At 49.7% G+C, this 26,969-nt stretch overlaps 2 protein-coding genes across 5 annotated transcripts in view; one reads left to right on the forward strand and one right to left on the reverse strand.

Moving 5' to 3' along the window:
* The window catches only part of PLPPR3 (phospholipid phosphatase related 3), an 8,248-nt gene extending 8,124 nt beyond the window's left edge, over positions 1 to 124 (forward strand). The window contains exon 7 of the mRNA XM_029965344.1: positions 3 to 124. Coding sequence (XP_029821204.1) covers positions 3 to 124 — 122 coding nt within the window. The remainder of the gene's footprint in view (positions 1 to 2) is intronic.
* A 1,273-nt stretch (positions 125 to 1,397) lies between these two features.
* Positions 1,398 to 26,871, reverse strand: PTBP1 (polypyrimidine tract binding protein 1). Of its 4 annotated transcripts, none has more exons than XM_029965359.1 (15): positions 26,831 to 26,871; positions 23,121 to 23,151; positions 14,628 to 14,703; positions 13,944 to 14,116; positions 12,868 to 13,014; positions 11,768 to 11,938; positions 10,971 to 11,081; positions 10,502 to 10,676; positions 9,677 to 9,754; positions 8,441 to 8,586; positions 6,010 to 6,043; positions 5,419 to 5,511; positions 4,896 to 5,112; positions 4,573 to 4,650; positions 1,398 to 4,208 (listed from the first exon to the last, which is right to left on the reverse strand). In XM_029965359.1, the coding sequence occupies exons 1-15, from the start codon at positions 26,836 to 26,838 to the stop codon at positions 4,076 to 4,078; spliced, it is 1,671 nt and encodes a 556-aa protein (XP_029821219.1). In that variant the 5' UTR covers positions 26,839 to 26,871; the 3' UTR covers positions 1,398 to 4,075. The 4 variants fall into 4 exon arrangements, with proteins under 4 accessions (XP_029821219.1, XP_017942098.1, XP_008926517.2 ...); XM_018086609.2 differs by lacking the exon at positions 26,831 to 26,871 and adding an exon at positions 24,343 to 24,487 and having other exon boundaries at positions 9,677 to 9,718; XM_008928269.3 differs by lacking the exon at positions 26,831 to 26,871 and adding an exon at positions 24,343 to 24,487.
* Positions 26,872 to 26,969: the final 98 nt, after the last annotated feature.

Consider the following 26,969-nt stretch of genomic DNA (forward strand, 5'->3'; position numbering starts at 1 on the left):
AGGAGGGACTGCCAGCCCCCGCCTCATCAGCTCCGGCCAGGACTCTGCCCCGGGACCACCCGTGTCCCATGTCCCGACCATTTCCGCCGGGAACACCCTCTGCCCCCAGCCCGTCCCCGGGTGAGCACCAGGGAAGGGCTCCCCGGCTTCGTGACACACAAAGGGCTCGGCCGCGCCCCCCCATCCCCGGGCTCGCTTTGCCCTCAGCCAGGGATCCCCGATTTGGGGCTTCTGCTTTGGCGTTTCTGCTGGTAAACAATTCCCTGTTTGTACCCAGCGGGGCCGGGGGTGCAGGGAAGGCCGGGGTTCAGGGTGTTCACTCTGCAGTGAGTTCCTTCCCGCTGCTCTGGGCAGGAGCTGGAACAGCCCTTTGGTGCAGACGTGCGCGCTCCCGCTGGAACAGCCCCGGTTTGCCGCGGGAAGGGGTGGGATGGGATGCCAGAACAGAGCCGGGGCAGGATGCGGCCCCCCCGGGAGCCGCCGCCGTTCCCATGGGGACCCCGTCCATGGCCATCGCTGCCCCCATCGATCCTTCAGCAGCCGATCAGTGTCCAAGGGGCCGGGAATGGATGCAAAGCCTGGGCTGGACCCCAGAGAACTCGGGGAACCAACCCAGGAGCAATGATCCTGCTCACTCCTGCGGGGCAGCAACACAGCCCGCTCGGTCCAGCTTTCACATGTGCACCGAGACCAGGAGGGGCAGCTGCTACAAATCCCATTAGACTTTCGAGGAGCAACAGTGGCCCCTTTCAGCAGTCCCTGGCTGCAGCAAGACCCCCTGGGTAACCCTGGGGCCCAAGGCCTGTGGAGTGTGCTGGAGCCTAATGCTGGCTGAGCACAGAGGGACAGGGACAGCAGAGCCACAGCAGCAGCTCAGGGTGGGGACTGTGTCTCCCCCAGGACACAGGGTGACTTTTGGACAGGGGCTCGAGCAGAGCTCAGCACACAGGTAAGGAACCAGATCCCTAAGGAAGCACCGTGCTCCTCTGGGAGCTCATGGAGGGAACAGGAATTGCACCTCCTCCCACGGGATGGAGAACAGCACATCCAGCCCCACAGCTATAGCACAGGACTACAGAGAGGAGGGTTTGACTCAAAGTGGGTTATTTTTCATGGATATTAGCCAGAACATATGGAAAGTTTAGGAACATGAAGTAAAAAGTGCTGGAGTGTGACACAGGCAGAACATCAGTGAGGGCCCAACCAGCCTCAGGGCTCTGGCCCAGCACCGAGGGGCTGGAGGGCCAGACCCCATCCCATGCTCCACAGAGACAGGGACAGCTGCCAGCCCAGAGTGTGTGAAGAGTCAAAGTTAAATAAAATGAGGCAGCTGGAATTACATGAGAAGGAAAAATCAGAAGCAAAACAGGCACAATAAAGAGGAGGAAGATCAGGAGTGAAGGATACAGAAGAATTTATTGAAAGCACAAGTACAGACTGGGCACCAACTGCTTCTACAATCTCAACAGGAAATAATGGAGCTACAGAAAGGTACAAAGGTTGTTATAAAGTAGTTTTAATTTCTTTTCTTTTTGCATTACAAACATTCTTTGAAAGAGGCAATGGAATTCTGATGGTGTGTACGCTTCCCCTCCCCACCCACCTTCCACAATACTGAACCTGGAATTGCTGTTATCAAAATATACAATACATCTGGTCACCATAAAAAACTGGGTTTTGCTGCCCCTCATGTCTTACAACAGGTATAAAAAAATTATAAATATGTACACCCTTAGTTACTCACATTCTTTACATGCAAACACAGGATCCGAAGGGAGCACCTGCCGTGCCGGGGCCCGGTTACCCCAATCCAGCCGTGATTTGCACAGGACACCCAGAGTGTCCTGGCCAGGGCCCGGCCCCGGGAGCCTCCCCAGCGCTGGGGGAGGGTGATGGGGGCACTGACTGGTCACCCAGTGCCACTGTGCTGGGCGGGCTGGGTCCCCTCGAGGGTCTTTCAACAGGGAGGGGAGGAGGTGACAGCCACCGAGACCCCCAGATGTGCCTTCCTGAGCACAGGACACTGGCAGGGCCCCAGGGAGCTCTGCAGGGGGAGGTCCCCGGCTCCAGTATGGATTTAGAGGTACCCAAAAGCAGCTGGGGCAATGCTGTCACTGGGGGGACCCAGCACACCACAGCCCCAGCCGGGCCCCCACTCGGACCTCACACACTTCTCCAGCATAAATCATATCCTTGAGAGTCCAGGGAGGAACTACAGAAAGTTAAGACTTTTCCAAACACTCAGTGCTAGGCAAGTCAAGAGCTCCCACACCAAGCAAGGAAATCAGAACTTGCAACACTAAGACAATTAAAAAACAAACTTTGGTCCACAATTTGCAGAAAAACCCTGAAAAAAAGTACAAGATTCTTGTTATTTTGCATCCGAACAGGTTGCAGGTTAGAGGGAAATGTAAGGCAACATTGGATCACACGGAATAGAAGGCAGAATGGCCCGGGAAAGAGTTGTAAGCCAGAAAAAAAAATAAAAAAAAAAAATGGTTGTATCATTGGGAAAAACCGATCTGCTGCATTCTACTTTTAATAAATTCCCTTCCTAGAACAATATCTGGGCTTATAGGTTCAAAAGGTAAAATCTTTAGCCTGGGTCCTTTTCCTTCCATTCCCGAGCTGTTTGTGCTCGTTCTCTCACACCCTTGGCTCTGCTCATCCTCAGCCACGACCTCAGCCTGGAAACTACTCCTGCCCTACAGCTTCAATTACAAAACAAAGAAAATAAAGTACAGTATACACGGGTAATACCACAAAGGAGTAAATTTAGATTACGTTTATACCATCTTATCATTCTATAAAAGGTACTTAAACTATTTCTTTTGCATATAAAGAGATTAGAATATTTGGTCAACTGGAAATATTGCTAGGCACAGAGGACAGCAACGGCATCAAAGTATAATACAAGGATTCAAACAAAAGCTCAAATGCTGAAGACATGCTCTAAGAACGATGGCGGAGCTACAGCGGCCTCGTTATCTCCAATTAGGGGCACGAAGGTGCCTTGCAGGCGCCTTTCTAATCATGGGGTATCCAAGGATTCTCCAAATCCTAGCCAAGCGTTTAGGTATATACACACACAATTTGGACAAACTCTGATTCATCTTCTCAAGTGTCCCACAGGGGCTCTCCTGTCCCTCACCAATGCTCTGTGAGGGCAGAGCCCGCGGGCTCGCTCCTGACACTGGAATGTGATTTGGCCTTGGGAACGCTCCCCCACCCAGACCTCTCTGGTCCGAGCTGACAAAGGGTCTCGGGTGACTCCCACCTGAGATGCAGGTGGCAGTGACCCACGAGCAGGCTGGGAAGCGGCACAAGACACGCTGGGACTGAGGCACTCACGGGCAGTGGGTACGACTGCCCCGAGTCCCAGCCCAGCATTTCCTTCCTGCACTTTGCCAGCTCCCCCAGCTGATGGTGGCCAGAGCTGCTCCTCCCCCTCGGCTCTGCCCATCCCCTCCCTGCCGCTCGGATGTTTCCCCCAAGAAGTAGAAGGTTTAAGGCACAGGACAGCAGGTGCACAAGTAAGGTGGGATCAATGCGACCGAGAGTTGTGCTGGGCGGGTTGGGAGCTCCTGGTCACTGCAATCCTGACTCCAAGGCGCTACAGTGAATTCACACAGTGGTTTTAGGTCTTTCAAGGCATGGATGGGTAAAGAAATTAAAAAAGGCATCAATGTGAAACCTGATAAAACTTGTTGGGATCTGCTTTTTAGGGGAGGAGCAGGAGGGGAGGGGAGGGGAATTTCCCAGAGCAGGTTCCATAGTGTAAACTTGAACTTGTGATTTTTATTGGAACAGTCAAGATTGTTACCCATCACCGCAAGGTTAGCAAGAGGAATTAGAGTTAATTTTCTTTTTTTTTTAAAAACCGGTAAACTGATTTCTCTTTAAAAAAATAAAATCTCTGGTCTTTTAAGGTCACTTCAGCTGCATTTTTAAAGTGGCTTTTTTTTTTTTTTCTGGAATGATGGAAGTTGAAACTCTGGTGTCCAGCCTTTTAAGGTCAAGGCTGAGCCCCACAGGTTTTAAGTCAAGTCCATTTTGTCTCAGGCCTTCCCAAGCTCTAAATGGTGGACTTGGAGAAGGACACACGCAGGTGATGGTTCTCCCCCAGGTCATGATTGTGGAACTCAATGAGGGACTGAATGGCTTCTTCCACAGAGCCCATCTGGATCAGAGCCATTTTACGGTCCTTCCTGACAAGACACAAGTTTCAGGCATGTTCAGTTCCAGTGCAGGAGCTTCCCCAACTCGATCCAAGTTCTCTCATCCAGCACTTGATGGGGCTGGCAGAGAACTAACCCCCTCCAGGTACTTGCACTACACTCACTCTCTACACAGAGGAGTATCTCTGTAGCAAGCACATACAGCCCAACTTCTCAGCCAGTGCTCAAACCAAAGTTACTCAGGAATTCTTTATTCCAGAGTCAAATGCTGCATTAGTGAGGATTCTGCTCACCTTTTTGAGCCTGAGCTGGGATTTGATTGGAACTAAGTACTTCCACCCTTCCCACATAGAGAAGCCCAGTGTAAGGAGAGGACATGACACAAAACACTTACTGGAAGAATTTGAATCCTTTGACCACCCCACCATTGCTTGAAAATAACATCTTGAGATCTTCTTCAGTTATTGAGGGTCTGAAAGAAATAGTGTTTCCAGTCAAAAGGACATTGACAGACCCAGTTAATCTCAAAAAACTAATTGTCATCAGAGACTTTTCTAAACTCCCTACCAGCAGCGTCTTGGCATGGCAAGGAGATGGAACAGGGAGCTGGGGCAGCTCTCCTGCCCGCAGCACAGAGCTGCCTGTGCCTGCACTCAGACAGAAGCTGCAAACACTCCAGTACTCAGGTACTCAGCCACATCCCCAGCAGGTACTTACGGAATATTGGACAGATGAAGAGTGGCAGAAGGGGGAAAGATATTCTGGAAATTTTTGGAGCCTGGTTTCTTGAAGCGATGCAGAGGAGAATTCCCATAGTCCTTGGTCAGGCGCTGCTCCTCCTGGCCCTTGCCAGGCAGCTGCACTGTCTGGTGCTTGGACAGCGTGATGCGGATGGGCTTCCCGTGCAGCTTCTGCCCATTCAGGTGGCTCATGGCTGCAAGGGAGGACACACCTGACTGCAGGGGCACTTCAGGTTTGGGCAGACACGAATTCAAAGCCAGAATTTCACTCTAGTCCTGCCCTCGCAGACATCACACCCTGCAGGGTCCCTCAGACTCCCTGTGTTCTTAGTCTGCTTCCCTCCTGCACCCACGAGCTACCCCTGCCCCACAGCTGCCCCACGGCCACAGACATGTGCAGGCTTTGGGTCTTCTTTTGCAAGAGAACAGAGTGCCAGTATTAAAGCTTTAACTACCCATTTTGTCTCTTACTGCCCAGAGTCTGACACTCCCAAGCTTACCAAGCTGGGCCTGGTTCCCGTCGGTCATCTGAACTAGGGCATTCTCTTGCTTCTTAAATAAAATCTTCACCCTCTGCACATCACCATAGACTCCTTCAAAGAGGGAGTAAACAAGAACAGTCTTAGATAGGAAAACAAAACAAGTTCTCATTCAGCTTAACATCAGCTAATCAATCCAACAGCAAAAAAATCCATTCCCAACCAGAACTGATCTCATTTCAACCACGGTTACGTATTCTGCTCTAATTAAGGGAATTCTTACATAGCAGAATAATAATGGAACAATACATTAAAGAAAAGACACTGGGTTTCAGCGAAAAGCCAAAATCTTACTGCCAGAAGACTGGACAATTTTGCATGCTCTCACAATTTAAAACTCTTATCAAAGACATGCAAAGCAATAACCCATGCAGAACTGAACCAAAACCAAAGGCAAACTAAATTAAACAGCAAACTAAATAAACAATGTAAAAACCAAAATTACGCATTCAAAAAAAATGGCAAACTGCAAACTGTACATTTCTGAAGTATCAAAAAGTAATCTCAAATAAATGAAAAACAAGGTAATAAAAAGTGTGAATAATAACATACCGAAAAGAATAAAGAGGCATTGGGGTGTAACTCTCTTTAGAGAACAGCAGAGCAAGGCAGCGGAGGGACAGGGAAGAGGTAAGGAATCGAAGGGGAGAGCGAGGTTGCACAAATCGTCCACAACGAGGAAGGGCAGAGTCCCCGCAGGAAATGGCGAAATTGGTTGATGGATGATGAAGTTTTCAAGATGGTTAATATTGAAGGGCAGGTTGGTTTCCGAAGAGCAGGGTTTTTATTTTTTTTTTGTTTTGGTTTTTTTTTTTTTTTTTGGAAGGGGAATGTTTTTATTTTTTGTTTCAAGCAACAACAGGAAGCAGAAGTACCGTGCAGTCAGTTGGCAAAGAAATTCCGGATCAGGGGAAGAAAAAAAATTCAGGGATGGGGAGAAAAGAAAAAAGTAGCAAAAAACACAGGTCAGTAAATACATAAGGAATATGTAGTGTTCCATCAGTCAGATTTATAGAATTCTACATACAATAACTCGCTTACAGAAACAGTTAATAGGTTTTACCTAGTGGAACACAATGATAAAGAAAAGGCATTTTTACTTCAGATATACAAAGATGTAAGAGACAGTATCCCCACGGAGTGACTTCCACAGGCTGCAACACCCAATTCAATCACAGTGGCATTCCCTAAAATTTAACTCAAAAGACTTTCTCCATTTACACAAATTCCTTGGATGAAATGACTTCATGAACCAAGTCACAAACAGCCACATCTGCTGCTCCAGGGCCAGGCACTGCAGGAAGCAACCTGTGCCACAGCACTTGGCAGGAAAAAAGGGACATCCCCCACGGATACCAAGCACTGCTTTAAGGGAACAGATCATCTGGATGAGCAGCTGTACTGCCCCAAAAGCCCCCTCCAAGGCCTGCTGTAAGCACTTTGGATAAAGGGACTGACACCTCATTTGCAGAGCAGTCACTCCAGGCAATACTGTTTCTTTACTAACTGGTTGTGGCACAGGTAAGTTTCTACAACACTGATTATACAGGCAATGGAAAAAGTTTCATGTCTGTTAGTTTACAGCTTCAGTCCAAGTCCCAAAGTCTCTCTAGCCCAAAGACAAGCTGGATGGAGAGTGAAGAGCTCCTCAAAAAACACAGGGCATGAAATAACTGCTTGCTCCTGCCTGAACAGAGCTGTCCCCACTGGCACTGCTCGGGGCTGTGAGAAATCAAGAGGTGCAGCACGACCCGTTGTCCTGCCACTGCCATCCAGGCACCCAAGAGCATCCCTGGAGCACACACTTGGCAGCATCACTGGTCAGGAATAACAATGCCAGTTCTTATTAAGACTTATGATGGAACAAGCCAGAGATGAGAGTCCCTGGAATGGCAGAGCAGTTCCCAGGGAACACGAGCAGCAAATCCCAAAGTTGTTCCACAGCCCCTGCCATTATTTCATGCTCTGGAGAGAACAGCAATGACAGGTAAGAGCAGTCTGAAACATCATCCAATTGGTTCATCTCATCCAGAGTTAAACATTTTGATCATTCATCACATCCAGGCTTCCCCTTTGATCCAAAGAGGTTTTGTGGTGACTCTGCACTGTTAAGTTTTACAGCTTTGCAAAGTGCTATTAACGTGTGTGCACAGTCCCACCAGTTACAGCTCCTCAGCAGAGCTTTATCACTCTGCTGCATACCAGAGGTTCTACACTTTCAATCCAACCAGAGCCAGGGGCTGACTGAAGGAAAATCCAAGCCTCCCGTATCCAATTCCCTTATGAAGCTGTCTGTCATTAAAGAAGATGTTTGTTCAACTATTGCTTGCTTTATTTTTAAAGAAACCCAAATATTTCAACTCATTCAGTTAAGTAGAATTGAAAATGTAAACTGTGAGCTGTTAAGGGATTTAACTAAGGAAAAACTTCCAGAAATCCTGGAAGGGGGAAATGTGCAAGCACATGGCAGAGGAAATACTGCACAGGTACAAAGTCAAGCTGGCAGGGATCCAGACACTACACAGAAAGAGCAAAGATCAGCATGAAGCCTCTCTGTAGTTCTGAATTAATGTATTAAAAAACTACAACATGCCAAGGAAAAGGAATGGACATGGCTATTCTGTGACCCAAATGACACTATTCCATGGGAATGGCAGGGAGACTCCAAACAGAAAAGGGAAGAAGGGACAGGCATTGTAGTCTCTGGGGGACAAGAGCAGGCAGGCAGCATCCTTGGTGTTGAACCAAGGAAGAGCAATTTCAATTTGAGATGGACTTTCCCATTTCCCTTCAGCAACTAGAACTAGAGTACTGCTCTGCTCTGCACGTGGGGCTGGCAGAGCGCGGGCACCGCTCGAGCGGTGCCGCTTCCTTTGGGTACAGCAGGATTTCACTTTCAATGAATTTCAGCCCAATCCACGTTCAGAAAGTGAAAGCAGAGATAACAGGAAGGAGAAAAAAGTAAAGTTAGGACTGCACTAACCTCTGGGATCAGATTGCTAACCAGCAGCACGGAGTGCCCTGCCCCAGCCAGGCCGGGAATGGCAATCCGTCCTGCTGCAGCTGCTGCAGCTGCTGCTGGAATAGCCAAAGGAGTTAGTGCTCCAGGAACATTTGGAACTGTCAGGCCTGGAAATTAAAGAATATTAACCGGTAAAGAATTAACAGCATGTACTCTAGTGTATTTGCTGCACCAGAAGGGAGAACAGCACTCTCTGAACCATGCAAGTCATCATTCCCAACAGTGACCATGTATCCTAAGGGCAACAGGAGCCTCCGCTTCTGGTGCTGCAGGAAATGTTCTGGTTTCTAACAGGCTTTGCCTTTGCAGTGCCCGGTGCTGAGCAGGTTCCTCAGCACTCTCACACGTTTCACAAGCAGCGGACGAGCACAAAGCCTCAGCTCTGCTGTGCAGGGCAGGAGTCACACGCAGGGCGTGGGGAGGGTCCGTCCGACCAGGGCATGCACAACGTGCTCTCACCATGCATGCAACCACCAGGCACCCTGTGCCACCCCCACCCAGCTCTCCTGAACGGGAACCACTGCAGCTGCATTTACAGGCATTCCTGGGCTGTTCCTCCTGTACTGGCCCTCCAAGGCCAAGAGCTCTAGAGCTCGAGAAACAACTGCCAGTGATCAATTCCATGGATTACTCCCCCAAACAGCCCTTCTTGTTTCCCAAGCAGGGATGGATGTTACCAAAACAGCATTGCCTCAACAGCCTGGTCTGTGCTTGTCTGTCATAAGCAAGGAAATTCCATCAGGTTCCCAGAAAGTCAACATGGCTTGGAATGCTGAGAGCCCCAGCAAAGCCTGTTTAGACTGGCACTCCAGTGAGTGTGCAGCACCTCCATCTTTCATCTCAGACTCTTGGTCACTAACCAACCTCTGCAATCCCACGAGGAAATTCAAAGCACAAGAACTTGTATCTCTTCCCCATGTCCCTCAATTATTTTAAACCCTGTCTTTACTGTCTCTCCCATCCTGCTTCATGTATTTTCCTCCTGTCACCAGGACATTGCCCAGAGGTGCTGCAGCTGCACACAATGTTCCTAGCTGAGGTGATGTACTGGAACACCAGTCCCGTCCATACCCAAGTGCCAGCATTTAGAATTTACATGGCTGACCCCAGAAAAACTACCACTACTTTGACTTAAAACATCAAGATGTTTCAACAACAGAAAACCTACGTAAAATTCCAACTTACGAAATACAGTACCTGCAGCCTGAGGAATGGCAAAAGTAGGAGGAAAGCCAGCTCCTGCATATGGAGAAGGAGAGATTATTCCTGGGGCACCTGGGAAAGACATATACATTATGCAAAGACATACAACAGCAGGAAAATGCTACATTTCCCAAAACTACGGAACATTCTGAGTTGGAACAGACCCTTAAGGATCATTGAGTTCAACTCTTAGCCCTATACAGGGCAGCCCCAACAATCACACCAAGTGCCTGAGAGCATTGTCTAAATGCTTCTTCAACTCTGTTAGGCTTGTGTTGCGACCACTTCCCTGAGGAGCCTGTTCCAGTGCCCAACCACACTCTGGGGGAAGAATCTTCTCCTAATATCTAACCTAAACCTGCCTAAAGTTATCTGTAATGTCTTGATCTGTTCTTCAACACAAACATTTAGTTTAAAGCTAAACCCTAAAACGCAAACAGCAATTCAAAAATGCCTCCTGTGTAACACTGAACTTCAAGAGATTACAGAAACGATTCCCCTGCTAACCCTGCTGCTCCGGAACAGCTCTGAGGACGCCGTCCCTGAAAGAGCCCCGAGGGTGAGCTGTGACCGGGACACAAGGCCCTCGCTGCAGGAGGCGCCGAGCCCGCGCAGTGCTCAGGGCGAGCACCAGGTGGCGGCAGACCCGCCCGTCCTGCACTGCTCCGACCCCCGGCCATTCCAGCTTTTCCTCCCTAGTCACGCCGTATGCTGAAGTTCTGACCCAGTACACCAGGATGACGCCCCCTCCCCTTCCCACACTGACACACACACACACCCCAGTTGGATTTTTTCTGCTCCCACTCCCCAAACTCTCACCAAAAGCAGCTGCCATGGTCTGGTCCAGAGTGGGTTGATTGTCCCCAGAGGGCAGGTCTGGGCGGGTGTAGTCTCTGCTCTTGTCGTTGTTATACTTCACATTAAGACTCGTGAGCTTGGAGAAGTCGATGCGCAGCGTGCAGCAGGCGTTGTAGATGTTCTGTCCATCTAGAGACTGGGAGGAAGCAAACCAGTCCTCACCCAAATGCACTCAGACCAAGCTCACAGCAAGTGCTCTCTGGAGAGAGGTGTTAGGCCATCCCAGCGCTCCTCATTCGGCCCCTCTGGCAGCCCCTGAGCCACCCACGCTGCACGTGGGGGCAATTCCCTCCCACTCATGCTCTGCCCTCAGGGCAGTGCTGGTGCCAGCCCAGCAGCACCTCTGAGCACATCCCAATGCCAGCATCCCACCTGAGCTTGGATTAACCAAGGCAAACCCGACAGAGCAATCCAGGCGTGCAGCACTCACCAGTTTGGCATGCTGAGCACTCATGGGGTCAGCATATTGCAACAGGGCCTGAAACTGGTGGTTCTTTGTGAATGTGATGATTTTCAAGACTGTACCAAATTTGGAAAAAATCTGCAAGATAATATTTGGATATCTTGTTATCACATTACCAGTAACATAATTTCATATTGATCTCTTATCACATGCAGAAACAACAGTCATCTTTTCAGCCTGTCAACTTTCAACTGAAACACTGAAGGTTTTAAACCACACCCTGGGCATCAGCCTAGAACACACCAGAGTGATTGAACCGCCCCCTAAACACAGTTTGTTTGTTCTGGGTTATTACACAGGAAGATTCACAAATACCTTCACAAACTAGACCTTTTCCAGGAATTTCAAGGATTCTTTAATGCAGTCAAGCGTGCATTTTAAACACGAAGATGAAGTTAAGAACTGCAGCAGACAGTGGGAACTTTCCAAACTGGCCACTGCCTAAATGGCTCCTGGACACTGTACGTTTCCTCTGCCCTGGCGTGAGGACAAGGTGCAGCTACTTTTGCTAAAACCTAAAGAGAACTTGAGGAACTGTAATCAATCTAATTAAAGTGGACCAGGAATCAAACCTCTGGAAATTAAAGTCTGGCCAGAGTGGGACCAATCTCCTGTAGGTGTCAGGTCTCCAGAGAAGTCTGACAGCTCTGTTCAGAACTCGCGCTGTACAAACGCAAACCAGAGACGCTGCAAATACAACAATGTACCAGGTGCTGCTGGCCCTTCCTCCAGGAACCTCAAGCAGTTGTGGGGACGTGTTTTACCTGATGCAGAACATCCAGAGTGACGGGGTAGAAGAGATTCTCCACAATGATCCTCAGGACAGGGCTCTGGCCAGCCATCGCCATTCCCGCATCGACGGCCGCAGCCGTGGCTGCCAGCGCCAGGTTCCCGGTCTGCACCGTGGCCACGGCCTGCAGAGCTGCTTGGGCACGCTGCAGGACCAAACACCCTGTCAGACCCACACTTCTGCTTGCAAGAACACACTGTCAGCCCTCCTGGAGCTTCCTGCTCGTGAACAACCAGCCGGCTGCAGCAGCGAGCACGACAGCCCCGTGCTGCTCCCAAGGCTGCCGACGCCACAGCTTTGGCACATTTGAAACAGGGTCAACACAGACCACCCCAACCAGTCAGGGCAATGCAAAAATGCAAACTAAATCAACCTTGCTCAGCATCAACAGATGCAGCAAAATTATCCCATTATTTATAAAAAGGGAAAAATGAGGCTCTTTTGGGGTGAAACACCATCTCCAGAATCCTAGAGAAGCTGACAAGACTGAAAGATTGATGCATATCTGCCACAGGGATTCAGGAGTGAGAACTGCCTGGGGGTGTTCCTGCAGAGCCCTCTCACACACATGTGCTCCAGCTGCGAGAGCACCAATAGCAATGTCACCCAGCAGCAGCATTCTCTCTGCACAGCACTGGGTGCTCTGATCCTGAAAAGGGAGAGGAGGCAAAGGGGATGTACTGGCAGTCATCCCTGATAAGGACCCACAAGTAACTTGAATTTCTTTCCAGTGTTCCCGTCCTACAAGATTGCCAAGAGCAGTTGAGCTGAAAACAGGAACTTTTTCCCCTCAGCAGAGTGTGTGGTGCATAGAAACCTTCAAGGGCCCAGAGTGAGCCTGAAGACCTGCTGGGTTCAGGTGCTGCTGCCTTGAAGCTGCACTACCTGCACCAGGCTGTGCTCCACCACAGGTGAGCTCTGCCTCATCAGGGCTGCACTCTGCAGAAATCTTTCCAACACTAGAAACAAACGCCCTGAAGCACCAGACATTACCCAAGCCCCTGGATCTCAAACCACCAGCTGAGATCTGACTGTCCCCCCACCCTGGGACGACAACACAAAGAACAAACTGACTGCTTGGTTTGGAGAGTTGTCTGTCTTCAGCTCCTTGTGGTTGGAGAACTGGATGTAGATGGGCTGGCTCCGGAGCATGGGAGCGATCGTGGTGTAGTAGTTGACCATGGTGTTGGCTGCCTCCTCTGTGTTCATCTCTATGAAAGCCTGGGGAGTCAAACCCAACACAGACACGTCACACCAGGACAGCAGCAGGTCACCCTGAGCAGAACCTCCAGCGAAGCCATAGCAGGACTGATTTTCACAACCCACTTACACATATGGAACTGTTTAAGAGCTGACTGTAAGCAGAACAAATGAGGATCTTCCCTCTCCAGACCGATCTAATGCAATAGTTTCAGTGTCACCCTAAGATCTCCATATGTGTATTTAGACATAAGTGTCTGCAAGAACACAAAAATACAGCAACAATCCAGCCTTCACTTCTCTCCAGGGCAGGAAGCCCCCTCGCTGCTCTGCACCCTCAGGGGCTTCTCTCCCTCAGAACACAAACGTAAGGGACTGTAGTGAGTAAGCACTTATGTATAATCACACCACGCAATATATCAGAGGCACCTTTCCATAATTAAGATTAAAGACATCATTTTAAGCAATGATTAAAGTTGACTTGCTTTTTTACTCCTTAATTTGCAAGACAATTTTAGTTACCAAATTAGTGCACACCTCCTGCATTACCCAAGAGTGTTTCAGCCTCACGCAGCTCATTTGCTGGATCTGGAAAGGTGTCCTCAATAGGCCACGTTGCACGCTGCTAACTTGGCTGCCGAGCCAGCCCGAGTGAAAAAGGCCAACTCATGACACTGCTGCTCAAATAATTCCCTGGTCTGCAATTTCCAAACCAGGCCTAACGCTAATTATAAGTGACAACCTGTAATTATGGACTGAGCTCCTTCTGCAGCCTGAAAATAGTATTTTCTACAGCTCATAGGATAATCACAGAAAAGTAAAATAAGAGTATGCAGAAGTTATTGACTCCTAACACACGGCAGTTGTTTAAACAATTTGGAGCTGGTTTCCTGATGACAAACTCATCGAGCCTTTGACACAATCCCTGCTTTCAATTATGGAGACAATACCTGGTTTTTTCCTTTCAGCATTAGAAGATTGGTGACCTTGCCAAAAGGTAAGCCCAGAGAAATGACCTCTGCCTCCGTGACGTCACTGGGGAGCTTACGGACGTGGATTACTCGGGATGGGACCCCAGCACTTCGACTGTCACCTTTGAACTTTTTGCTGTCATTTCCATTATCTGTAAGAAACAGGAGTCACTGCTGATGAGAAGGGTCTGGAAGAACAAGCACACACTTCCCAAATGCTGACACACAGACTGTGCTCCCCAGCCAGTTACTGCTCTATTACAGAGAAATTCCAGTCTAAGTTAACTTGAGTCTGAAGACACATGGTTTTGCTCTCTTTTCCCCCCAAATTACACGATGGGAGTGACATAGCTGAATGCCACTGCAATGGAATCAACTCTCCAGTGGCCATTTCACAGCCTGTTTACAGCACACACCCACCCACCCACATTTCTAGTGCAGGCCTGAGCCACTAACCCCAGACTGCTGCTTTATTCCTTTCCACTTGGCCTGGCGTTCTTGGCAGAAATTTATTATTATTATTTAGTACTGTCCTACAAAGGCCTAATAAGTACGAAAAATTAAGAGATTTTAAAATTACAACTAGGTAGGAAAATCCAGATCTCCTCACAGTACTTGCAATACTTAGAAATAATTGCTGTGCTTGTTTCTACATAATATTACCTGAAGAAGCAGCGTTGCTGTTCATGATAAAGGGTCCATTAGCAACACAAGGAGAGAAAAGCTCGTCAGGTCCCCGCTGGAAGAGAACAGATGGAAGGTAAACAGACAGCATTTTACTCAATTCTATCCAGGCACTCCTAAAGCAGAACAGCTGAGAGAAAGCTGGAGAGGAGCTGAACACAAGTGTAAGTGAAAACACACTGACAGTGGGCAGCGAGGCTCACCTCCATGAATTAAGTATCAGTCAGATCCAGTTTGGTAATGGAGCAGCACTGTCCAGTATCTCTTTTCAGCTCAGCATTAGGGATCCTGGGGCCAGAGTGCTGCTGAGTTGTGTGAAGCCACCACACGAGCGCCGTGCACCGACCGGCACCTTCTCCTGCCCTACCCAGCACAACAGGTTTCTGACTGCTCCTAGCCCCAGGATTTTCACTCTGAAGCTGCCAAAACTCTTTGGGTATGACTTGGCAGTTATGAACCAAAGCTATGTACTTTGTGCCCCATCCCTGGAAGTGTTCACAGCCAGGCTGGACAGGGTTTAGAGCACCCTGACCTGGTGGAAGGTGTCTTCTGGTAACAACATTCCCCGGAAAGTCCCACAAACCACCTCAACTGACCAGGACTGGTCTAACCCAAGTAGGAGGCACGAAAAACACCACTAAGACAAAAGTAAACGTGACTACAAATGACTTCTTAGCACAATCTGTACCTGCATACACAATACAGCTTACAATCAGCATGGCTTAATTTCAAGTTTCACAGAAGATTTCAAATCCCATTGTAAATTGTGAGTGAGCATGATACTACAGATCTAACACATAAGAGTACTTTCTCATCATTTTCTACATTACTCTTCCACAGAAATGCCACACTAAAAGGCTTTCATCATACAGAAAAGCTCAGAGCTCATCCCTGCCTCAGCTAACTCCCACCCACCCTGGTGGAAACACACCCCGCTCCACACCGTGGCACCAGAAACCCTTATCTTCCACATGCCCTGTATCTGGTGGCACCTGCAGAAACAGGATCTCTGCAGAAGAAAAGCTCTGCACACTCTCCCAGCAAACAGGCTGGGAAAGTAGGTCACCGAGAACCCCAGAACACCCAGCTACAGACACAATTTGGTTTTTTTTTCTTTCCCCCTCAAATCTTGAATTTCTTGTTTGACTACTCACTGCCAGCTCTTCAAAGAGGCTTCAAGGACTTTGATGTCCCAAAGAGGAGAATTAGGCCAGGTTCCCAACTGTGGTTCATGTGCTGCTGCTGGTCACCTGCAAGCACTGACCAGGTCCCACCAAGGCTCTGTGCACAGAGGCCTCCTCCTCCTCCTCCCTTGGTGCAGTCATTAGGAACGGGCCTTTTAACAGCTGGTCTAATTAGCACTTTGATTCCTGAGTACAGCAAGAGGCAAGCTGGGCTGAGAGGCTACTAGACTGTGAGCCCATCCTTTGATGACTCAAATCAAGGCATAAATCCAAGGCTAAAAGAAATCCCCCAGTTTAACTGTAAGAACACTCTTGTGCCCACACTGCTGCAGCCACTCCAGGTACAGCTTCCCATGGCCTGGGATCCACCTGGTAGCACAGTCCTACCCACACAGACAGGTGGTTCTGGCCTCAGGAAAGCCCTTGCATCAGGATTTAACGGGCCTTCACCACTTTAAAACATGTTTCTAAATATTAACTTGTAAAATTCTGCACACCCAGAACCCCAGGTCTTCCAGTACAACTCGGTGTGTCCGTGCAAGCATACTGGGTAACTCCTGCAATCCATTGTGCAAACTCCAGGAGAACAGGCCACACACTTGGCTCTCATGGAGGCAACCCTAGGAAACTAGAAACTGGAAAAACAAGCATTTATGCTATTACGGAAAGAATTTCTATTCCCTGAATTTAACTTTCCTAATGGCTTGTTTAAAGTAAACATTTTTTTGCATATTTGAGAACTTCCTGGCAGGCCCTGTGATAAGGATGTCACTGCAGCCAGGCTTGGGCTCCCGTGTCCATGTCGTGTCTGTGTCTCTTTAACGAGAGCAATTTCCAGTCCACTCCCCTCTTATCTCGGAGACAGCCTGTGCTGCCCACTGTGACCAGAGCCGGGAGGCAGAGGGGGATGACTGTTCGACATCAAAAGCAGCAGCAGCCAATTTGTAAGCTTCCCAGCTGGAAGTACATGCAAACGAAGAGGGAAGACTGCCGTAGCCAACCGCAGTTATTCCAAGGTCTTTTCTCTACACAAGGAAGTTTACAGACAGTACATGTAGTACTGCACAGTCACAGCAAAGTTATTTCCCACATCTCCCTTTAGAGGGGTGGCTGTTGAAGTGCAGGAGGAGCAGACCCAGCGCCCCAAGGAGCTGCAGGGGTTACCCTGAGCTGCCATCCCCACACCACACAGCCCAGTGCCCAGCCCAGTGCCCAGCACGAGGAGGTTGCATCGACCACGACTTTTCATCAGCGTGTGTTCCTCCTCCGTTCCTTTTGGAGCTGATACTGGATAGCCACAGGAAATCATTCCTTTTTGGAATGACCAAACTGAAACCCAGTTCTCTATGACCCTGCCCCCAGCAGTGGGTGCTCAGCAGCCTCGATCAGCTCTCTGCCCTTACACTGCAGGGATCACCAGTCTCTTTCCAGACTCGTCTAGTCTGTTCTTTCTGTACATATTAAAAACTCTGAAGAGTTTCTGTAAAACCACAGCATAAATTCAAATGCTTCATACCAAGTACCCAATTCAGTAGAGGCAGAGGAACCAAAGCAAGTCTGGTTGGTTAAACAGGTTTAGAAGACTTTCTCACTAACAACGTACCCACTGGGTATTTTGAATTATACTGGGAAAGCCAGCAGAAAAGTTATTGATTCCAAAGTTTTATGTAATTTAATTTAGGTTTAAAACAAAGCAAACCCAGCAAGGGCTGTGTGGGTGCTCAGTGCTCACACCCACATCCACCCACAGCACTGCTTCTCTCCCTGCTGCATTTGCTGAGTTGTTGGGGGAGGCCCAGCTGCACTTCAAGATATGGTTCTCCAGCCCCCAGTTCCCATCCCTGCTCACAGAGGCATTAATTATGCTGACATTTCTGCTCAGCCACTCGTTTGCAGCTGGTATTTTTATGACAAGATTAACAGAAGCCACAGCGTGCTTGCAGCACATCAAATTCCTCGTTTGAACTAACAAATCTCCTCTTCCTGTTGACTGAAAACAACCACCACTTCTGGAGTTACACTGCCAGATCCTACCTAGAGCAGAGCAGGGCTGTTTCCACCACCCAAATCCCCAGGGAGCAGCACAATGGCACCACGGAAACCCTGCCGGGAGGGGTTTCCATGCCAGCAGCCTCCTCTGGCCTGACACTCCTGGCTACAGGAGGCCCCTTGCCCAAGCTGCACTAATTTAATCACACTCTGGGGCAGCTCTGCTGCCAACACTTCGTTCCCTTTTCTGAGCCATGGAGAGGGAGGCAAGGTACAACTTAACATTTCACATGTTCTCCAGTTATCTTTTTGACCACCACCCAAACTCGAAGCCTTGCTTTGCTTTAAAGTTTTAACAAGTAAGTCTTCAGAATTTTTAGTCTGTACAAGCTTTCACATCTTAAAAAGCAACATCTCATTCACATACACTACGTGCTGCCTCACTGCCAGCAGGATTTTACCTGGTTTACCACACTCTGGAATGAGGCCAGAGATTGTCTCAGCTTCTACCAGCATACCTAGAAGTGCTACAGAAATTCCCAGCTGCCCTATATAATCCTTTATCTACTTAAGATCCAGCACTTATTTTAAATGGATTACAGTAAGTCAACTGCATCCTGCCTGTGCAAAAGGCTAGAAAACAAAGTGAACGATCACAAAAATATTCATTTAAAGTCAAACAAGTGATATTAATCAACTTTCAGATAGAAAACAAAATTAAAGCAACGTCAAAAAGACAGGGCACATGAGAAGGAAAGGGGCAATGACCAGAAAGGCCAGAAGGCACAGGCTGGTCAAGCCCAAAACCTACAAAAAGCTGTTTCTCTCCCCAGCTCACTGAGAAAACCCTACAGAGCAGCAGCGTTCCCTGCCTTTGGATGTGGAGCATCTTACACTGCTCTGACAGACACAGGATAGCAGCACTTGTGAGGGAAAAGGTGGATTATGGAGGCTAACAGGCCATCAGCTAACAGGCACTTACAGAAAGCAAAGCAGGGAAGAGCTGCACCTGGAAACCCCCCTCTGAAAAGAAACCAAAGAAAATCTGTCCTGCAAGAAGCCAGAGCACGTGGGCATCACTGCTCTTCACCTCCCCTGTGACTGGAAAAGTACTGTGGAGCCAACAAAAGACCACTGTGATATTTTCACAAAAATGACACAGATCACTGAGGAGCTCAGGCAAACCCTCTGCTCTGATCAAAGAGGCAAGAAAATGCCTCTGAGCACAGGAGGAACAGAGCAGCTCATCGAGGGCTGTCCGAGGTCAGTCCCAGAGGGACGCAGGAACGCTCTGATCCTTCGGTTCACAGCTCAAATCTCTGTGAAGGAACTATTAAGAGAAATCCAGTCTGATGACATCATCATCACACTCATGTTACATTCCAACAGTTTTTGCGAGAGATTTGAGATTCAAGAATGGAACTAAATTTAAACTACTAGGAAGGATGCCAGTTTTCCTCATCTCCCACCAAAGGCTCACATCCAGCAAGGCTCCCTTATGTTCTCCCTCTATTCCCCTCTCCTGCCTCCAGCACTCTTCAGTCAGTTAAAAGTTGTGTGAAAAACATTCCAATTTGGGTCAGAAACACAAACCATGAGCCAACTTTTTTTGTGAAACACCTCTGAAGAACACACACCACACCTGCATCCCCATCAGGATGCTGGGAAGTTAAGGCCAACACAAAGCAACTTCAAGACCCTGCAGCCTCATCACAGCACGATGCTGCTCCCAGCTCAGTGTCACTCACCCTTTGGACACAAAATTTATCATCTGATCAGAACCAAAGGAGTTGGGTTCAATTCAGTTCACCAAATTGCTCATGGCTGATGTACCAAGAAAGCTCCATACCATTAACCAAATTAAATTCAACCCAGCAGTCAGCATATTCCATGGACACAGTGGACCTGTGGTAGGGGCATCAGCCTATCTGGCAGGCGCAGAGGACACTTATTTTTAACCCACACTCTGCTCAGCCAACACCAGTCACCTGCCACTTTGGGCTTTCAAAACTTGTTACAGCCTCCCTCGTGCCTGGACAAGATTCAGGCTGGTACCTCTCCAGAGGAGCCAACGTCAAGCTCCACACTGGCATCCCCACTGGCACACTGGGCACACACACACCCCCAGCCCCTCTGAAGGTGGGTGACTGGTCAGAGCAGGGCAGGTCCCTACCATGGTACTGCTGCAAGCGCCGGCACTGTTTCTGTGGGCTACACACGAGCCCTGGAGGTCCTAAAAACCACAGACCCTCCAGTGCTGCACGAGAGCACCTGCTCACACCCTGAGCTTTGGCAACAAGCTGCCTTGAGCTCGAGCACACACCAGCCACACAGCAAAGCCGGATCCTCAACCCACTCATCCACCAGCCCCTCCCCACTTTCTCAGTCTTTGCTACTATGGAGACACCCTGAGAAACAAACCTGCCCTTTGAGCAAATAAAAGGTGTGGCCAGTTTAAATAGCCCAAAATTCCTAAACTCCAAGTGCTACAGCAATGCAGTCATGCTGGCTCTGTAGGGCAGTACACACCCAGGCTTTATGATCTACTGTTCCCAAGCTGAAACTTAACTACCCGTCAACCTTGAGCTTTTAAATCATTGCCATGGAGCAGAGGGGGCCTTGGCAAAGCTCAACACAAATCCTGTGAGAGAGAAATACTGCTGGATGAGTCACTCCAGGAATACAGAACCTGTGGAAGGACATTTCTGCCCCACCTGTCAGAGGGCTGATGGATGGGACGGCTCAAACACCGGCCCAAGCAAGCACAGCTTAAAGGAGCTGTAGCAGAGCCATGGGGAATCTGAAATTAAATAATGCTTCCCCTTCTTGCTGGTATGAGAACAACAAACGTGGCACCAGCACACCTGCATTTTCCAGTCTGACAGTACCTGAAGGAGACATCAGAGTCAGAGATCAGAATCTATCCCTACACTTGTGGGATTAAAAAGGTGCAGTTGAGTAACTGTCATGTGTTATTTTCCTATTTTTTTAAATCGTCCCAGGTTTAGGGCAAAGTAAGCCTGAGCTTAAAATCCAGTATTTTCTACAACCATTTTATGAGCAGATACATAAATTCAAGACCCAGGTGCATAAGGCAGCGTGTGGCACTCTCAGGTGAGATGGAGCTGTTTGGCACACCCAGCTGACCCACTGCCACCCATGTCCCCTGCCACCAACATGTGGCTCCCATGTGTGCTCACGCCTGTTGGGAGGCCACAAGAGCCAGCTTGTTGCAGCCTCTAACTAAAGCCATAGGAGGGGACTGGAATTTCCTCACAACATTCTTGGCCCGCTGCCTGAAGCCATAATTACGGTTCCCATGGCAAAGATCCTGGCTTCACCACAAATCACTTCTATGCAGTCAGTCTCTATCACACTCCAGCGAAGCCTGTTTTAAAAATTAACTTCTCAAACACCACAGAACTGCACTTTTGGTTTATGGAAGCAAAATCTTTCAAGCAGAGTTTAACTTTAGCAAGAAACTACAGGACTATTCAGCACCTAAACTATTCTGAGACTTTTTCAATCACCAAAATGCAATTTCACTTAAAGAAGGACATGTCACAGTTCATCCTCTCTCTAGTCAGTCAGTCCTGCTCAGAGACTGTTAAGAGTGTGAAGGAACAGTGATATCCAAGGAAATTAAACAGAGGGCAAGGAGATACAAGAGAGAGGGACCTCGATCAGACTACTTGGAAGAGGAAACTGCAGGGTCAAAGCAGCACCTCAGGCCTCCATCTTAGGGCCACACTTCCTCTTCAGACAGCAGTGAAATTATGGGAAGAAGTGAGTCTTATATCATGTGTTCCTAATCTGCAGGACATTCCAGAAGGCTGTGCATCAGGAATCCCCACACCAGAATAGCAATGAGCTTCCTAAACAAATTCACACACTTTAAACTGAGGAGCCAGGAATGGCTACTACAATTACACCTGATTAAAAATAAGACCACTGGGCAGTACAGTGCTCAAAGGAGTGAGCCATGAGGACATCTGGGGACTTCTTAAGAAACTAAATTAAACTAAGATCTCAGAAAAATTAATAAGTGGGTGTGAATACTCTTAATATGTAAGTTAAGGATGTGAAAAATAATAAAATAAAAGGTCAGCAGCCTGCCTTTTAAAACAATAAAGCAGAGCAAACTGCATCAAGGGATGCCTTGGTCCACCTTTCATAATGGCTATGAACTATTAACTAACCTTTGTGGTCCAGGCTCAAGCCTCTCCTCCTTGCATCCGATGGCAAACTGCACTCCTTGCAGCAGGCAGCATTCTCAGCCAGAACCAGACACTATCACTAATTCAAATTTCAGATTCACATAGGAGGAAAAGCTGGAGCAACCTTTCCCCCTACAGCCCTTAGAGCCCCTTCATGCATTTAATGCTTCTCAGACCCAAAAGCTGCCTGTGCTGAGCTGCAGCCACAGCTCGCTCTGTACTTCCACCTGGCCAGCAGCGAGTTCTGTGCGATGCTCACACCCGGCTCGTGGCACTGCCAGGCTCCCGTGGCACTGCCAGGCTCCACCAGCCCCATCCCTCGGCCTCTCTGCCCCAGGCACCCCTTCCCCAGCCCCGCCAAGGCCACTGGCAGCTCTCGGTCACTCCGGCGCTTGGCCGGTGACGCTTCACCGAGGGCCAGCACTCACACGGGGCTGAGCTCCCTGCAGTCCTGACCCCAGAGCTACATCGAGTCAAAGCCAGCCCTTCAGCCCGGCAAGGAGGGCCAGGCTGTCCTGCACATTCCAGCCCTGCATTTCACAGCACCAGCGCTGACCCTTGTTGCCTCCCGCAGCAGATAAGGAGCCTCCTTTCCAGCACTTTGAGTTTAGGGCTAAGGCTGCGCTTTCCAAACCTCAGACTAGAAAGGCAAAGGTCATATTTGCTGTACTAGCAGGAAATAAAAATCAACAGCTAAACGCTCCCTTTTGTGGCAGAAGGATTTCTGACATATAACTGAACAGGAATTCACACAAACGAAGGAAACGGAGTTCTCCAAAGGAAAAGGATCAGTTTCTCCATGGAGAAGCACTGTCTAGTACACGAGTAACAGGCATGGCTCGACATTTTAGACTGTTCCTAAATGCAATAAAGTTGATAATCAATGTCCAAATGCCAAGAGCTAAATGCTGAGCCATATTATAAGTTTTAAATGCACATGAAACTAAATTACCTTCTGGTTAAAACCAATTTACGTGGTACCAGAAATAACCCTTTACAGCTGAAGATCTACATTTGTTAAGGCTAAAACTAGGTCAGATGCTGAGCAGTGTAAAAAGAGAGAAAAAGTGAGAAGTGCCTACCTTTGTACCAACTGTTATATCTTGGACAATGCTGTAGAAAAAAGAAAGAAAAGGATTAAAAAAGTTAGATAGGTTTGCCACAAAAATCCAGCATAGTTTACAGTAGTAAGAAAAAAGCAAGTCAAAGTGCACAGTTGTCTTTGCAGGTGAGCCAAGGACAGTTTATACAAAGAAAAATTATTAGATGGTGATGGTGGAGACCCAAGACCCAGCAGTGCCAGAAAACTGTAGCTCTCCCACTCCCTATGGCAGCGCCTGCTCCTCCTGCAAGGGCCTGGGGGGGAGGAACGAACACCCCGAGCCCAGCAATGCAACCCCGTCTGACCACACCGAGAGGAAGAGAGTCAGCTCTGCCACCAACATCCCCTCCTGCGGGTCCTGTCCCCCTGACACCCCCGAGCCTCTGCCAGGGCAGCTCCAGCAGAGCTGCAGACACCAGCACCAGGGCTCCAGCGGTCCCGGGACAGAGCCTGGCTGTGTCCCCGTGGAGCAGGAGCTGGGGCAGGCTCAGAGCAGCCCTCCAGGCTCAGAGCAGCCCTCCAGGCACTGCTGGAGCCACAGCAGGGGATGTACAGGCAGTCCCAACCTGGGGTACGCCCTACACAGGATTCCTCTATCAAGTCTAGCAAAAATCACTCGTTAAACTCTACCTAAGACACTTAAACCTTCTAAAATGAGACTTTCTGATTAACTAAGATGAAAATTAGCACCAGCTGTACCTCAAGCAACCCAGCTCCTGTCAGCAGTGAACTCTCTACACCACAACACACATCACCTAAGAGCAACATCTTCCACCAGTGCAGTTGGAATGCTTGCCTACAATCTCCCAGAGCCTTACAGCACCTCCACATTACTGTTTTGTGGAAGTGCTCAGGACAGCCTAAGGATTTCAGTTATACCCTCGCACTGGAGATTGCATCTTTTTTTAATAAACTCCAACCCCCTGCAAAGCATCAACACAAAACCAAGAGCAGAAACGACCCCTCTGGACTGCCATGTCCACAGCCCTGCCCGCTTCCCCCCTCTCACAGAGCTGCCTGTAACTGCAGAGCACAGGGCCCGGCAGTGGCCGGCTGACCGACCTGCAGCAGCTCCACAGAGCAGGGGGACACAGGGCAGGCAGGGCAGTCGTTCTTGAACCAGCACTATGAAACCTGGAGTACTCAAGAACAACTTGACATGGTGAGTTAATGTGAGAGAACTTGCATTTGCTAGTTCTTACCTCCCTCTCCTCTTGCAACGGTTCATAACTTTTCAGGGAATTAAATCCTGCTCGATCTCATTAGGCCGTCCCAGCGTCCCCAGCTCCACCAAGGAGCCCCAGCAGGAGCCAGCTCAGCTCCTCACACTTCCTCTTCCCCCCAACCTGCCGTGTCATCATAACCCAGCGCTCTGCAGCTGGAGCCACAGCCCAACCCAACGGCTGCTGTGGGAAGCCACGCGATAGTTCCGCATTTTCCAGGGAAGTGCTCGGAGGAGGCCGTGTCTGACACCGCTCCACGGCCCAGAGCCGGGCACCCGCAGGGCAGACGGGCTGGCTGCACCCGAGGGGCAGCAGCAGTGAACTAATGAAACCCATCTGCAGGGAGCAGTTCAAGGAGCCAGCATCACTGAACACACAAACATTAACCCAGGCGTCTCCACAACCTCAGAACGGCTACTGCCAACCAAGCACAGCCAGAACACAGGATGTCCCAGGTTTCCCAAACTCTCCAACTTACCCCAGCAGTTTCTCCCACTTCCTGTTCCTCCTGTGGGCCTCTCGCACAGGAAATGTTTTACATAAAGTGCCTTAGCAGGGAATGGTATTTAGAACCATCCAACAGGAAGAGCTGTTTTATTTGCCAAGAGCTATCGATTCCTGGGATATTATTGCAGCCCACTTGATAACAAATACCACAGGAAACAAGCTCCACAGTATTTCAGAACTTTTATTCAAATGTGAGACATACTTCCAGTTCACACACCCCCTCAGTAAATTATCCCAAGCTTCATTCTCCTCTCATGCACATCAGCCTTCAGGATGGGATTAAAACTTTTCCCAGTTCCGAAAGAACATGCAAAAAAGCCCTTCATAAAAATTATTTTTTTCCTATGGAATAATGGATAATTCCTACGCAATAAGGGGAAAAATTAAGCAGCACCAGTAAAACCTCCAGGTCATTTTCCAAAGCAGCATTTCGGACTCCTCGCGTGTTTTAACAAAGCAACTTATTCAAAGGGGATCACTCGGGCACGGCTCGAGATCATTTTCGGGAGAAGGAGACGGGAGCAGCCTGGAGCCAGGGGGCTGCTCACTGCCAGCTCGGCAAAACTTAAAACCATTCTCTGAAGCAGCTTTTGAAGTTTCAGCAGGAGACAGGGGACACTTTTACAGGGTAAACATATCCCGCACCAGGATCTCCAAAAGAGGAGGGGTAACTGAGACTCGCGTGTTTCGCTAAAACTTCTACATTCAAACAGCACTACTTTAACACGCACAGAACACCAGCCTTCCCAGGAACCACAGCTGACATCAAACCGATTTTTGCCACTAGAATGTGTGATCTCACGTGCTGAGAACTTGTTGGTTTGTTGGGGTTTTTTGTTGGTTTTTTTTAATATCATTCAACATGGTGAGCAACTGGTTAAAAGCAGTAGAGCGATCCTGGACTGCAAAAATCGTAAGATACACAATTTTTATGGGGTTTAAGATGAAAACAACACTGAGACGCCACTTTTTCAGTGTGTAAAAAAACCCAGACATGTGACTATGCCTAATTCTCCCCAGACCAGTGTTCCGAGGCAGAAAGCGAGAAGGCACTAATTTGGGCTTCCCGTACTTATGGCTGTGGGAAAACAAACTGCTCACTCGGAGGCCTTCAGAAATATTTTAACTACGGAGCGCTAGAAGAAACAAAAAATCAGATCACAAAAAAACTACGCCATACAGGATGAGAGAAGCACGGAGATCTCGCTTTCGAGAGATCCCCTGATAAAACACCCGCTTCAGAGCCAACTCTGCCGCAGCGAGGCCCCGCCGGGCGCTGCTTAAAGAGGAATCGACGTGACAAAAGTTGCGCTCTGGAAACTCCCCGCGAAGGGGCCGCGGAGCGGAGCGTCCTCCCGCAGCTCGGCGGGAGCGGGGCCGTACCTGCGGCGCTCAGGTGAGGCGGCGGCGGAGCCCGGCCCGCCGCCCCGCGAAACCTGGCGACCAAACCCTGCCACAAAAGGGAAGCCCGGCGAGACCCCCCCGCCCCCGCCCGCGGAAGCGCCAGAGCATGGGAGGGAAGTCGCGCCGTAATCACCGCCGCCAGTTGCGCCCGCCCCGCCCCGTCGCCCCCGCGGGGCGCGCCCGGGCCGCCGCCCGCCCCCAGCGGCGCTCCCGAGGCCGCGCCGCCCCCGCCAGGGCTCCCGGCGGGACCCCCCGACCCCCCCCGGCCGGGACGCTCGAAACCCTCCCCTCGGCCGGGACCCCCGAGCGGCGGACGCAACGCGGGACCGGGCCGCAACGAGGTGTCGCCCGGCCGCCCCGCTCCCCACCGCCCGCGGGAAGGGTCTGGGGGGTGCCGCCCAGCACGAGACCCCCCGCCCGCCGCCGGCCGCGCCCGCGGCCCCCCACAGTAACCGCCCAGCCCCCGCCGCGGGTCCCCGACGCGGCGCCTCCGCAGCCCGGGAGGGGCCCGGCGGCAGCGCCTCGCGGCCCCGGCGCGGCGCCGGCGGGACTCCACCCGTCCATTGCACGCGAGAGGACCGTCGGGAGCCGAGGCGAGCGCGCAATAGCGGGAACCACGCGACCGCTCCGTTGGGTTTTTTTTTTTAAGACTCACAAAAATGGCGGCGCCGCCTGGCCCGCCTCGCCCGCGCCGG

This window comes from Manacus vitellinus, unplaced genomic scaffold, assembly GCF_001715985.3.
Source record: "Manacus vitellinus isolate BGI_N305 unplaced genomic scaffold, ASM171598v3 scaffold_99_pilon, whole genome shotgun sequence".
In the NCBI taxonomy this organism is placed as follows: Eukaryota; Metazoa; Chordata; class Aves; order Passeriformes; family Pipridae; genus Manacus; species Manacus vitellinus.

Coding starts and splice junctions, on each gene's coding strand:
- PTBP1 (XM_008928269.3), bottom strand. CDS start 24,368: ATGAACCGTTGCAAGAGGAGAGGGAG. Junction 23,152..24,342: donor CGTTGCAAGAGGAGAGGGAG/GTAAGAACTAGC, acceptor TTTTTTCTACAG/CATTGTCCAAGATATAACAG. Junction 4,209..4,572: donor AAAGGATTCAAATTCTTCCA/GTAAGTGTTTTG, acceptor GTGTCTTGTCAG/GAAGGACCGTAAAATGGCTC.